At 37.8% G+C, this 15,423-nt stretch overlaps 1 protein-coding gene across 2 annotated transcripts in view; it reads right to left on the reverse strand.

The window, feature by feature from the left end:
* Positions 1–15,423, reverse strand: part of ANKRD13C (ankyrin repeat domain 13C) — a 97,164-nt gene that overhangs the window by 22,481 nt on the left and 59,260 nt on the right. For both annotated transcript variants that reach the window (XM_066376557.1, XM_066376556.1), the window contains 3 exons: positions 15,030–15,174; positions 11,445–11,576; positions 7,412–7,573 (listed from right to left, as the gene is read on the reverse strand). In XM_066376557.1, coding sequence (XP_066232654.1) covers positions 7,412–7,573; positions 11,445–11,576; positions 15,030–15,174 — 439 coding nt within the window. The remainder of the gene's footprint in view (positions 1–7,411; positions 7,574–11,444; positions 11,577–15,029; positions 15,175–15,423) is intronic.

The raw sequence follows: 15,423 nt of genomic DNA on the forward strand, positions 1-15,423 counted from the left end.
CAGTGACCCCTGGACAAGCAAGTGACCATGGGATCATGTTGATAATCACATGTTCAAGCCGGCAAAATGCACTCAAACTGGCGAGCCTGTGCTCAAGCTAGATGGGCTTGTGTTCAAGCAAGTGACCTTGTGATTCTGAACCTGGGGCTTCAGTGTCCCAGGTTTACACTCTATCCACTGCATCACCACTGGTCAGGTTCCAAGTACAAGTCTTACCTTTTCGGTTAAATTTATTCCTAGGTACTTTATTTTCTTAATGTTGTTGCAATAGTACATTGTTTCCTTAATTTTTCTTCCTAACAGTTCATTGTGGTGTACAAAAATGCCACTGATTTCTGAATATTAACTTTGTATTCTGCTACTCTGCCAAATTCATTTATTAGTTGTAATAGTTTTTTGGTGGAGATTTTTGGGTTTTCTGTGTACAGTATCATGTCATCAGCAAATAATGACAATTTTACTTCTTTTCCAATTTGGATGCCTTTTATTTCTTCTTGTTTAACTGCCATAGCTAGGATTTCTAGTACTATGTTGAATAAGAGTGGTGAAAGGGGACACCCTTGTCTTGTTCCTGATCTTAATGGGATTGCTTTTAGTTTTTTCCCATTGAGTATGATATTGGCTGTAGGCTTGTCATATGTGGCCTTTATTATGTTGAGATATGGTCCCTCTATTCCCACTTTGCTAAAAGTTTTTATGATAAATGGATGCTGGAATTTATCAAGTGCTTTTTCTGCATCTATTGATATGATCACATTACTTAAATTTTTCATTTTGTTTATGTGATGTGTCATGTTTATTGATTTGTGAATATTGAACAAGCCTTGCATCCCTGGAATAAATTCCACTTGATCATGGTATATGATCTTTTTTTTTTTTTTTTTTTTACAGAGACAGAGAGAGAGTCAGAGGGATAGACAGGGACAGACAGACAGGAATGGAGACAGATGAGAAGCATCAATCATTAGTTTTTCGTTGCCTGTTACAACTTCTTAGTTGTTCATTGATTGCTTTCTCATATATGCCTTGACCGCGGGCCTTCAGCAGACTGAGTAACCCCTTGCTGGAGGCAGCGACCCTGGGTCCAAGCTGGTGAGCTTTTGGCTCAAGCCAGATGAGCCTGCGCTCAAGCGGGCGACCTCGGGGTCTCGTACCTGGGTCCTTCCACATCCCAGTCCAAAGCTCTATCCACTGCGCCACCGCCTGGTCAGGCGGTATATGATCTTTTTAATGTATTAATGGATCCAATTTGCTAATCTTTTGTTCATAATTTTAGCATCTATATTCATAAAGGATTTGGCCTATAGTTTTCTTCCTGTGTAGTGTCTTTATCTGGTTTTAGAATTAGGATAATGCTTGCCTCATAAAATAACCTTGGAAGTCCTCCCTCATCATGAATTTTCTGGAATAGCTTGAGGAGGATAGGTGTCAATGCTTCTTTGAATGTTTGGTAAAACTCACTTGTGAAGCTATCTGGTCCTGGACTTTTGTTGCTGGGAGTTTTTTGGTAACTGTTTCAATTTCACTTGTAACTGGTCTGCTTAAATTTTGATTCTTCCAGATTGTTTTGAAAATTGTGTTTCTAAGAATTTATCCATTTCTCCCAGGTTGTCCAATTTGTTGGCATATAGTTCTTCATAGTATTTTCTTAGAATCCTTTATATTTCTGCGATGTCAATTGTTACTTCTCTTTCATTTCCGATTGTTTTTATTTAGGTCCTCTCATTTTTTTAATGAGTCTGGTTAGTCTCATTGATCTTTTGTATTGTTTTTTTAGTCTTTGTCATTTATTTCTGTTCTGATATTTATTATTTCCTTCCTTCTACTTTCTCTGGACTTTGCTTCTTGTTCTTTTTCAAGTTCTTTTAGGTGCAAAATTAAATTGTTTACTTGAGATTTTTCTTGCTCCTTGAGTTAGGTCTGTAATACTATAAACTTCCCTCTCAGGACTGCTTTTGCTGTGTCCCATAGATTTTGGGTTGTATATTTATTTTGATTAGTTTCAAGGAAATTTTTTATTTCTTTATCTCATTGTGAGCCCACTTGTTTTAGTAATATGCTTTTAAGCTTCTAATCAGGGGTCCCCAAACTTTTTACACAGGGAGCCAGTTCACTGTCCCTCAGATTGTTGGAGGGCTGGACTATAAAAAAACTATGAACAAATCCCTATGCACACTGCACATATCTTATTTTAAAGTAAAAAAACAAAACAGGAACAAATACAATATTTAAAATAAAGAACAAGTAAATTTAAATCAACAAACTGACCAGTATTTCAATGGGAACTATGGGCCTGCTTTTGGCTAATGAGATGGTCAATGTCCAGTTCCATATTTGTCACTGCTAGCCGTAACAAGTGATATGACGCATTTCTGGAGCCATGACACATGCGTCCTGTGTCACCGGAAGTAGTACTGTACATTAGCGACACCGCGCTTTGCGGTGCTGCCACATACAGTACTCCAGGAGCATAGATGCATACTAGAAAACATACCATGTGCAACTGAAGAGAATGTATATTCTGCTGCTTTGGCATAAAATGCCCTGAATATATCAATTAAATCGAGTTAATCTCGATTATGTAAGGCCACCATTTCCTTGTTGATTTGCTGTCTGGAGGATCTATCCATTAATGTTAGTGGATGTTAAAATCCTCTACTATGACTATATTGCTGTTGATCTCCCCCTTATTTAGGTGATCTTCCACTAGGTGCCTAAATGTTTTACAATGATTACATCCTCTTGTTGGATTGCTCCCTTTACCATCATATAATGTCCTTTGTTTTAAAGACTATTTTGTCAGATGCAACTACTGCTACCCTAGCTTTTTTTTGTTATTTCTATTTGCAGGGAATTTTTTTTCAATCCCTTCAGATATAGTCTGTGTGTATCTTTTGTTCTGAGGTGGTTCTCTTGTAGACAACATATATATGTCATGTTTTCTTATCCATTCGGCTACCCTATGTCTTTTGATTAAAGCATTTAATCTATTTATATTTAAGATTATTACTGATATGTACTTATTAATTGCCATTTTATCCTTTAATCCTTTAATCTTCTTTCTCTCTTTTTTCCTTTCCTTTTCTTATTGTAGACCCATTTAACATTTCTTGCAATACTGATTTGGTGATAATTAACTCATTTAACTTTTTTTTTTTTTTTTTTTTGTCCAGGAAGCTCTTTATTTTATTTTTCCTTCAATTTTATTTATTTATTTTTTTTTTTCATTTTTCTGAAGCTGGAAACAGGGAGAGACAGTCAGACAGACTCCCGCATGCACCCTACCGGGATCCACCCGGCACGCCCACCAGGGGCCGTGCTCTGCCCCCCAGGGGGTGATGCTCTGCCCATCCTGGGCGTCGCCATATTGCGACCAGAGCCACTCTAGCGCCTGAGGCAGAGGCCACAGAGCCATGCCCAGCGCCCGGGCCATCTCTGCTCCAATGGAGCCTTGGCTGCGGGAGGGGAAGAGAGAGACAGAGAGGAAAGCGCGGCGGAGGGGTGGAGAAGCAAATGGGCGCTTCTCCCATGTGCCCTGGCCGGGAATCGAACCCGGGTCCTCCGCACGCTAGGCCGACGCTCTACCGCTGAGCCAACCGGCCAGGGCCTTTCCTTCAATTTTAAATGATAGCCTTGCTGAATAGAGTAGTCTTGGTTGTAGGTCCTTGTTTTTGATCACTTTGAATATATCCTGCCAATCCCTTCTGGCCTGAAGTGTTTCTGTTAAGAAATCAGCTGACAGCTTTATGGGGTCTCTTTTGCAGGTAATAATTGCTTTTCTCTTGCAGTTTTTAGGATTCTACCTTTGTCTTTAATCTTTCACATTTTAATTATGATGTGTCTTGTTGTGGGCTTCTTTGGGTTCATCAAGATTGGAACTCTCTGTGCTTCCTAAACCAGTGTGATTTTTTCCTTCACCAGGTTGGGGAAGTTTTCAGCAATTATTTCTTCAAACAGGTTCTCTATCCCTTGTTTGTTCTTTTTTCCTTCAGGTACCCCTAAGATGTGGATGCTGATTTGTTTGATGTTGTTCTAGAGGTCTCTTAGACTTTCCATAGCTTTCTTAATTCTTTTATTTTCACTGAATTGCTTGGGTGCTTACTGTTATCTTATCCTCAAGCTTGCTGTTGATTCCTTCTAGTGTAGTCTTCACTTCACATATTGTATTCATCATTTCTGATTGGTTCTTTTTTATGGATTCTATGTCCTTTTTAATGCTTACTATCTCTTTGTTTAAGTTCTCACTGAGATCATCCATTCTTACCCCAAGGTCCTTAAGCATCCTTATAACCATCGTTTTAAACACTGTGTCTGGTACTTTGATTGCTTCCATTTCATTTAATTCCTTTTCTGGGATTTCTTTTGTTTCATTTGTGGCAAAATCTTAATTATTTAATCTAATTCATATTACTTTGTTCTATTATATAGCTATCTAAAATTAAAGTATGTCTTAATTTCTTTTTTTTCTTTTTTTTGGTGGCAGAGACAGAGAGAGTCAGAGAGAGGGACAGATAGGGACAGACAGGAAGGGAGAGAGATGAGAAACATCAATTCTTCGTTGCAGCACCTTAGTTGTTTATTGATTGATTTCTCTTATGTGCCTTGACCAGGGGGTTACAGCAGACTGAGTGACCCTTGCTCTAGCCAGCGATCTTGGGCTCAAGCTGGTGAGCCTTGCTCAAACCAGATGAGCCCATGCTCAAGCTGGCAAACTCAGGGTCTCGAACCTGGGTCGTCCGCATCCCAGTCTGACGCTCTATCCACTGTGCCACCACCTGGTCAGGCTAAGTATGTCTTAATTTCAATGTGCAAAACTGTCATTTATTAAAATGCCACTTAAAGACCCCTTTAAAAATTGAACAGCATTAAGTTACAATATCTGCCCTAAAGAAAATTAAGTTGTATGCTGTTCGTTTAAATATAGATAAATCAGATTATTGGAAACAATCAAATAGTCCATAAAATGCTATTCTATAAAGTTGTTTCCCATGCATTCATTCCAAAATTGTTTGCTGCCAAAATTAAACAAAGGTAGCAATAATCACCACCATAACAAAATCATTTATTAAAAATGATTCTTAATAAAATTTAAATCACAATGTAAGAGCAAAGAAATGGCCTTTTTATCTGGTCAACAATGGATGAAGTGAGGTAGTTTTGTCAAAAACTGAGTTCAGCCTCATCAGGAAGTGGCGCAGTGGATAGAGCATCGGACTGGGATGCCGAGAACCCAGGTTCAAGACCTCGAGGTCGCCAGCTTGAGCACGGGCTCATCTGGTTTGAGCAAAAGTTCACCAGCTTGGACTCAAAGTCACTGGCTCAAGCAAGGGGTTACTCGGTCTGCTGAAGGCCCGCGGTCAAGGCATATGTGAGAAAGCAATCAATGAACAACTAAGGTGTCTCAATGCGCAACGAAAAACTAATGATTGATGCTTCTCATCTCTCCGTTCCTGTCTGTCTGTCCCTGTCTATCCCTCTCTCTGACTCTGTCTCTGTAAAAAAATAAAAAAACTGAGTTCAGCATTTCCTCTCTCAATTCATTTCTATTTCCTGAGCATATCGTGTCACATATCTCCTAGTGATCAACAAATCAGTAAATATCAGGTGACTTCTGAAAAATGAAGTCTGGTGAAGCTCTATCCCAAAGATAAAAGAAAACTGAGGAGTATAAGAAGATCTAGTGGGAAGGGAACAGGATCACACTAAAGTAGTATGATCATCATTTTAACATTTAATAGGGATTCTTAAATACTTTATATCTTATACTTATTTAACTGAGCTATGGTTGTTTCATTCAATATATGAACATTCTAAACATTAAAATATTTTTCTGGAGCACACACAAAGTATTACCAAGAATCAGTTGGAACTTATCATACTATTTTGAAAAGTCTGTCTCTAAAACATAATCTGGCATAATACCAAAGGGGAGAGACTAAACATTCAAGGAATTCAAGCCTCCTCATAGCAGCTATTACAAATGTGACTCACATTTTATACCATAACCCAGCACCCACATATATGCATATTTATGTAACACATACACCCTGAAACTATTGTTTCATAAAGTATTAATAACCTATCTGTGTGTGATGTGCTCTGGTTTTTCTCTATTATCTTTAATTAGACTTAAATTAAAAAAAAAAAAAAGGTGGTCACAATCCACTAAAATTGATTATATCCTCTACTAAGAGGTCCCTATTCTACAATTTGAAAAACACTGCTTTAAAATTTAATAAAATGTTAACGTTTAAGGAATCTTGATGAAGGATATCTAAAAATTCTTTGAATTAGTACTTTTTTTGTAAGTCTAAACTGTCACGATAAAAAACAAAATTAACAAACTATCAGTCATCTCATTAGGGAATAAAATTGCAGAGGCCGCCCTAGACGGTTAACTCAGTTAAGAGCGTTATCCCGAAAGTAAAAGGTTGCAGGTTTGATCCCATCAGGGCACACATGTGAAGCAACCAATGAATGCACAACTGAGTGGGACAACAAATGAATGCTTCCCTTTTCCCTCCCCCCCTCTCCCTTTCTCTATCTCTCTAAAAATCAATCAATAAATAAAAAAGATTAAGCCCTGGCCAGATAGCTAGGTTGGTTGGAACATCATCCCAGAACATGAAGGTTGCTTGGTTGGACTCCCCGTTCAGGGCACATACAGGAGCAGCTAGATGCTCCTGTCTCACTCTCCCTGCCTCTTTTTGAAAAAATTAAAATAAATAAAAGATTGTAGAGGTAATTCGCGTGTCTCATATACGTTTATAATTCCTAATTTCCCCTCCCCTTCCCCTACTGTCATACAATTATTTGCATACAGCATGCTTTTAACAAACCCATGCTGAATAAAATTTATGGAAAGTTATAGGCTAGAAATGGTTTCATAAAGTAAGTGGACCTTAACCTGAGCCTTCAAAGTAGTTGATGAGTTCACTAGGTGAAACAAGAAAAATATATTCAAAAGGACATGTATTAAAAAGTAACACTAGGTTTCATGCTTATAAAATGATTTAATCTATCTTTAGTGATGCCTCAGACCAAAAATAGATTCACACATACACACAGACCATAAAAAAAAAAAAAGAGTGCCTTGGCTGGGTGGTTCATTGGATAAAGTGTCAACCCAGCACACCAAGGTCACAGGTTTGATCCCTGGTCAAGGTACAAACAAACAGCAATCAATAAGTGCACAACTGACTGGAACAAAGTGGAACAGCGAGTTGATGATTCTCTCAGTCTCCACTCCCCTCTCGCTGTCACCCTCTCTCAAATCAATGAAAAAGTATTTTTTGAAAGGTGTATATAATAAATAAAACCTACAAGTGTACTTACATAAACTCACTAAATGCCAGGAATGAAGTCTACTCCCTCTCCTTAGACCATTATAAATTAGAAGTGAAAATTATACCTCAAAATTCTGTTCCATTATGTTTCCACCTTTACTCAAACTCTCCATTATGGCCTTATTTCGAAGAATATCTTCTTCACTGAGATGTTCTCTTCTTTTTCTTGATTCTAAAACAAGCCCGTTCACCAGATAAAAGTCTGCCAAAAAGTTTCCTACTCTTTCCTAAAACAAAATCAAATATGTAAAAAGAATTAAAACATTAATTTTGCCTTAGATTAGAAAGTTTCTAAGTAATACACACACACACACACACACACACGTTTTCCCATATGCATGTAACACTAGGGTATAAATAAATATTCCTTTGGGACTTGAAATTATCTAATTATCTTATGCATTCTATTAGGTTTAAAATATATACATTTACACATTTCAAATTTGTAAAGAAAAATTTTAAACACAAAGATACTTTGCTGTTAACCTGCAAATAAATTAAATCTAAATAAAACTACCACACAGTATTCCTTTAGAATCTACTCCCAAGTACCACACAGCCATCAGAAAACTTTACTTAGTTGAGCACCAAACATCATGAGTAACAAGGAGGGGTCAGGGATAATTACTGTTCCCATTTTATAGATAGAAAAGAAAATGGAATAAAAAGAAATAATGTAAATCACATAGAAATCTCTAGTACAACTAGAATTAATTACCTGTTCCAATACTCTATTCTCTAACAGGATTAAATCTGCTTTCAACAGAGAGAACAACAGAGTAGTCCAGCTCACCAACCAACTGTTGACATTAGGAATTGGAGATAGGAAAACTCAAGTAAGTCTAAGGGATATCTAGAAGACAGTTATTTCCTCTCAATGAAGTCCTCCTTCTATATCAACCTTTACCCTTTAACAGACTCAACAGATGGCCAGAGTTTAAAATGCCTTCCTTCAAAAGACATAATGGAAAACAAATTCTCATTTCCACCTGCATGCAAATCACTTGGTCTCCATCATACTACTTGGTTTCTGGCATTCCAAAACTATGTGTATAGAGTTGTTTCCATGTCCACCTTGCTTTTGGTGGCCTCTTTACCAGTCACCAGAAAGCAAAGCATTCTTCACCTGTTTCTACCTACAAAATGGGAACCATAAGCATTACTGACTCCCTCCTTACCTGTCAAAGATTTAAGAAGATCACCTAGACGCTGTTCAAGAGCTTTGAGCTGCTTAGCAGTAGCACTAGATGAACAGCAACTTCAATTTTTATCTTCTTTTGAAGTGATCCCTCTAATGCTGTCCAGAAGAACAGAGTACAAATAAGACTTCATGCCAACAAATGGACTGCAGTGTAGGATCTCATAACTGAGAATCCTATAATGCTATTTGTTGCCAAATAGGCTTAGAAAAGAAAGTTGATGAGCCTACATCTCAAAGTGAGGATTTTTCTCTGGTTGTGAAATACTCAGGTGATTATCAGTTTTTGAAATCATATAATGAAATAGTATTTATTAAAAGTAAACCATCCCACGGGGCAAGGGAGATGTTAAGGGGAACACGAGGGAGGGGGGATGCATTTGGGGCGACACTAGAATCTATGTAAACACAATAAATTAAAATCAATTAAAAAAAAAAGTAAACCATCCCGGAGAGAAAGCAGAGGTAAAGTAGAAGAGAAGATGGGATCAGAGAAGGGAAAGAGATTAATGAAATTCTATATACATAACACAGCGTTATAAAGAACAGGACAGCAAATCCTGGAGCAAAGGGGAGAAGGCATTGGGGGGAAGGGGGCCTGAGGGGAATAAGGGGGTGGAGGGAGATATATTTGGTGGGACACTTGAATCTATGTAAACACAAACTGAAATCATAAATAAATTTAAAAAAAAAAATAAAACATCATAACAATAAAAATCTTAAGTGCATAATCCCCATAATTCAGCCATTTAATTTTTTGCTGTCTATAACAACCATTGCCAAGGAAGGCAAAAGAATGGTAAATGTAACAGCATTCATAATGGCAGAACACTGGACACAAATGTGTATCCATTCAACTAAATGCCCCAAAATAAGAGACTGAATAAATAAATTACAATATACTCATACTAGGGAATACTATGTAGTTGTTAAAAAGAATGAAGTAGCACTAATAAAAAAAAGCTCCTAAGACGTGATGGGCACATATTGCAATCAACAGTTTATTTTATTTATTTATTTTTTTTTTTTTTGTATTTTTCTGAAGCTGGAAACGGGGAGAGACAGACAGACTCCCGCATGCGCCTGACCGGGATCCACCCAGCACGCCCACCAGGGGCGACGCTCTGCCCACCAGGGGGCGATGCTCTGCCCCTCCGGGGCATCGCCCTGCCCCTCCAGGGCGTCGCTTTGCCGCGACCAGAGCCACTCTAGCGCCTGGGGCAGAGGCCAAGGAGCCATCCCCAGCACCCGGGCCATCTTTGTTCCAATGGAGCCTTGGCTGCGGAGGGGAAGAGAGAGACAGAGAGGAAGGGGGGGGGTGGAGAAGCAAATGGGCGCTTCTCCTATGTGCCCTGGCCGGGAATCGAACCCGGGTCCCCCACACGCCAGGCCGATGCTCTACCGCTGAGTCAACCGGCCAGGGCCTGCAATCAACAGTTTAAATGCTACAGAGATGTTCATCGGAAACCTGTGTACTCTTTTTTTTCTTTTTTTTTTTTTTTTAGTGAGAGAGAGAGAGAGAGAGAGAGAGATAAGAAGCATCAACTTGTAGTCACAGCATCTTAGTTGTTCATTGATTGCTTTCTCATACATGCCTTGACTGGGGGCTCCAGACAAGCCAGTGACCCACTGCTCAAGCCAGTGACCTTGGGCTTCAAGCCAGTGACCTCTGGGCTCAAGCCAGCAACCATGGGATATCTATGATGCCATGTTCAAGTCAGCGACCCCATGCTCAGGCTGGTGAGCCCTCACTCAAGCCGGATGAGCCCGCACTCAACCCAGCAACCTTGGGGATTTGAACCTGGGTCCTCAGCATCCCAGGTCAATGCTCTAGCCACTGTGCCATCACCTGGTCAAGCCTATGTACTCTTATTGATCAATGTCGTCCCATTAAATTTAATTTCAAAATAAAAACAATTTTAAAGTTAATAAAAAAAGAAAAAGCTCCCAAGACATACCAAAGAGTGATAGGGGGAAAAAGAGTTGAAAAGATCTCTATATATGTAAGTATACTCATATCTATATCTATATATCTATATATCTATATCTATATAGGAAGATATTTAAAGAGAGAGAAATAGCTCTCCTACTGTTTTTGTTTCTCAGAAAACCATGACTACCAATACAGGCTGTTTCTGTCTTTCCAATAACAATATATTCATTTCTACTGTGTGTAATACAGGATAAAAATAATTTTTAAAAGCTGTAAGTCCTGGTTCTTACCTGATCTGGTTACTTCTTCTTGACTTTAAAATTTTATAAAATGCTTTTTCATGTGTCCAATTTAAAAAAATTTTAGTATGCTTTGAACATTCTTATATAATCTCTTGCTGAGAGATGAAATGGTAATTATGGGGAAATAATTTATAATTCGCTAAGTGGAAACCTCCACTGAGGTTTAATTAATGACAGTGTTGTAGAAATGTAACCATATCTAATTTTAGTTCTATAGAAGGGATACTGAGAAACAGAAACTGAGTAACTAAATAGTTTAGAAGTCTAAAAGTAGAAAGAAAAAAGGTCCATGGAAATAAATTAAAAAATGTATCACTCTTCAAAAAAAAGTATATCCCTCTTTGAACTCTTCCTAAGGAATAAAGCATTAGAAATGTAATAGAACCATGTGAGGATACCATTCCTTATATAACAAGACAGCAGACAACAAGAATCTTTCCCAACGTAGAATTCAAATGAGCTAAACTTTCTCTCTTGGTTTCTCATAAGAATATTTTCCAACTCTGTAACCACCCATTATATTCCCTAGGTTGATTCAGGGAGAAGAGAATAAACTACTTGAAGACAATTCAGTAAGCTACTTCTTCCTGGATTTCCCTCACATTATATGGGCAACATTAAATACTAAACAATTTTTTAAGTTTAAAAATCTAGATTGTACATACTGTTTTATCTTCCCGAAAAAGCCATCCTGTTTGGGCACGTGTGAAAGAAATTGATTTGGTTGATAGAGTTGCAGAGTAAATATCACTACTCATTAAAATGTCAACTTCTTCTTCTGTTTCCATCTCTGATTCCTGGGGTGAGGGTAAAAGTTAAATATAAGAATCTGTTAATTACATCCACTCAACAAACATTTATTGAACAGTTGTTACTTATATATGCATATTAAAATAAATATTTCCTGCCTTAAGGCTTATTGTTCAAGATCCAGCTTTTCTATAATTTTTTAGGTATAAAATATATACATATAAATACCCAAATACCTGTCCTCTGGTGGTCTCATCAGTACTAAAACAAGTACGACTTGCCTTACTCTCTGGCTTCCTTTCCAGTGCCATATTTCAGACTTATCAATGCCTCCTTAGCTATGCTGTTTTCATTTAATATGTAAGAGGTAAAATATTTAATAAATATCTGAGTCCAGAATAAAGGTCAGCAAACTCTGGCCAGCAGGTAAAATCCAGTCCACTACCTGTTTTCTTAAAGTTTTATTAGAATATAGCTATAATCATTCATTAACATATTGTCTACGGCTGCTTTTATGCTACTAACAGCAGAGTTGAGTAGATATGACAGAGACCATATGGCATGCAAATATATCTAAATATCTAAAATATTTATTATTCTACCTTTACAGAGTTTGCCAAACTTTGGCCTAGAATGTGTTGATGGTGTATTAGGTACCAGAGAATACAACAAAACAAACTCCATGACCTTGAGGAGCTCAATCCAATAGAGAAAGAAAGCCAAATAAACAAATACAGCAGAATAGGATCTAAGGTACCAGATTCAGTAAACGCATAAAGAAAACAATGGTCACCTGGCAGAGAAGAAAGTGACACTAAGCATTTAATAGATAGGTCTCCTCCACCCAAAAGATCTATCTGGGATACAAATATATACTTTGTAAATCATCAACCTATAGGGAAGTTGTTAGAGCTGTGGGAACAGAAGAGGTTATTCTGCCAGTTTGTAAAAATGAGAAGCATGTCAAAGGCAAATCAAAATTCAGGAGGTGAGTACAGAAAAAGGAACAGGCAAAGGAGAGTAAGATGGAGAGAGGGGAAAAGAACTGACCAAAGTCAAAACACAAGGAGCCTGGTGCAGTGGATAAAGTGTCAACCTGGAATGCTGAGGTCAGCAGTTCAAAACCCTGGGCCTGCTGGGTCATGGCACATACAACAAGCAATCAACGAAAAACTAAAAGCGAAGTAACTATGAGTTGATACTTCTCACTCCCCCCTCCTCTCTCTGTAAACTCAATACATAAAATCTTAAAAAAAAAAAAAAAAAAGAAAATGAATATTTTAAAAACTGAGTTATCAATAATAGTAAATACTTCAGAGAAGCCTAATAAAGAGAGGGTTGAAATAACTGCACTGATTTTAACAATAGACTCAAAATGAGCATCATCTGAAACTCCAAGCCTATTTCCTTCCCAAATGCCCCAATTCTATCAGTAGAACCACCATCATTCCACTCTTAAAGATAGAATCACTACATTCACCCTAAATCTTTCTAATTCTTAATTCATTCAATCTATTAGCAAGTCCTATTATTTCATTCCTGCAAATGTAAGTCATAATTTCTTTCTTAATCACTACACCATCCTAGTCAAGATCTTCAATACTTCTCCACAGTATAACTGTAAGAACTTCTTACATAATTATGCTGCCTCCAATCTCTTCCTTTTCCAATCCATCTTGCATACTAGTTGTGCGATTTTGGAGATATCATTTAACATCTATAAGCCTTAATTTTCTGATGTGTAAAAAAAAAAAAAGTATTTACTTTGACAGGTTATTCTAAGAATTTAATGAAAAGCACTTTTTAATTAAAGTACTTAAATAATAGTTTCAATATGCTGGCCATTAATGCTTAATATAATACTAATATATAATAGTAATTGATATGCAGCATCACTATCCATAGTACCTGGCAGTCTAGCATTCATTGGATCCTTAATAAATGTTTAAGAAAGGAAGAGAGGGAATGAAGGTAAGTGAAATAAATACATGAGATGAATTCACTTAAATTACTTTTGGATCTTATCAATACCTTGTTTAAGAACCTATGACTCTATTATCAGCAGATCCTAAGTTATGTTATCTGGCTTTTAAGGTCTTCCATAAACAATGTTCCAATACTCATTAAGAGAAACCTCTGCAGCAGTCAGATAATCCATCTCGGCCCTGGCCGGTTGGCTCAGTGGTAGGGCGTCGGCCTGGCATGCAGAAGTCCCGGGTTCGATTCCCAGCCAGGGCACACAGGAGAGGCACCCATCTGCTTCTCCACCCCTCCCCCCTCCTTCCTCTCTGTCTCTCTCTTCCCCTCCCGCAGCCAGGGTTCCACTGGAGCAAAGATGGCCCGGGCGCTGGGGATGGCTCTGTGGCCTCTGCCTCAGGCGCTAGAGTGGCTCTGGTTGCGACAGAGCGACGCCCCGGATGGGCAGAGCATCGTCCCCTGGTGGGCAGAGCATCACCCCCTGGTGGGCGTGCCGGGTGGATCCCGGTTGGGTGCATGCGGGAGTCTGTCTGACTGCCTCCCCGTTTCCAGCTTCAGAAAAATACAAAAAAAAAAAAAGATAATCCATCTCCTTTCTGTTTCCCCAAAAGGCCATTCTTATTCCCACTTCTATGACTTTACTCACCCTGTGTGCTTCACAAGGAATACTTTCTCCTCTTCCAATCTAAATCTTCATTGCTCAGTGCCAGTTAGGAAACTACTTTTCAATAGTACACGTACAAGGTAACTAAGGTCTCATCAATAGTTATGGTAGTAGGAAGGTCTAATCTAAGAAATGTTAAGGAAGGAACCATAAGATGTGGTGAATGACAATATGGGGAAATAAAGTGGTGAAAAAAAAAAAAAAATTTAAAAGCAACAGTGAAAAAACAAAATGTTGACCAAAAAAAAATTTGTAAGGTTATCAATGATACAGAAATACCAGAAAAGCTCTGCCTATCTGGTATCTCTAAAAGCAGGGAAGGGGCATCCCAGAAACAGAGGATGAGGACCATGCTGCATGTGGTTTTCAGTGATGTAGAGACAATACCAACATGGACTTCTGATGAGAGAAAAGGAAAATAATTTTGTACTCTAAGAAGGAAAAGATAAAAGAAAGCCAAAAAGTTAGGAAAAGTAAGAATACAGAGAATCAAAGATGTGCATATTAAGGAGACAGAGATGGTCAGCCATATTTCACAAGAAGCTAAGGGTAGCAAAATAATCAATGGTGAAAGGGCCAGCATGGTTCATCACATGAGAACTCAAGAGAAAATGGGAGTTCATTTAACTAGCAGATCATCAGTGAATTATGAGCAAGCAGACTCAATGGATTAGTCAAGATGAAAACCCATATAAAATTTTTTTCAAAAAGCTAGTAGTAAGAAAATGAAAGTTTTAGGATTGAACTATCTCAATTATACTTTATAAGCCTTTTCAAACAATTTCACTGAAGATTAGTTGCATACAAAGACATTTTTAAAAAACCGTTTAGAGGGTTATTTGTAAGACAACATGCTCACCTCATGGTGTATTCGCTGGTAAACTTTTTGTTCATTGTCTAACACTACAAAAGATTCAGAGGGCGCTGCATCCCCATTGAAAATGAAGCTCAAATCCCCTCGTTGGCACTTCATGTCAGTAAAGTCTATGAGAGTAGTGTCAAGCCTGTGAAAGAGAGGTAGATGAGAAATTCTGACCAATAAATTTCAATAAAACTTCATAATAATTAAACAAGCTTTGTTCCTCTAAACTCAAACCAAGATGCTAATACCACATTTCAAAGTCAAATACAGAGATAAAAGCTAAATTTAAAACAGCATATTTTTTAAAAATACCAAAAGAATATTTAAATATATTGCATTTTACCTATATTTATTTTTCTAAAAATACGCTTCATTAATCCAGCAAGAAAAA

Source organism: Saccopteryx leptura, chromosome 3, assembly GCF_036850995.1.
Source record: "Saccopteryx leptura isolate mSacLep1 chromosome 3, mSacLep1_pri_phased_curated, whole genome shotgun sequence".
NCBI classification, from domain to species: Eukaryota; Metazoa; Chordata; class Mammalia; order Chiroptera; family Emballonuridae; genus Saccopteryx; species Saccopteryx leptura.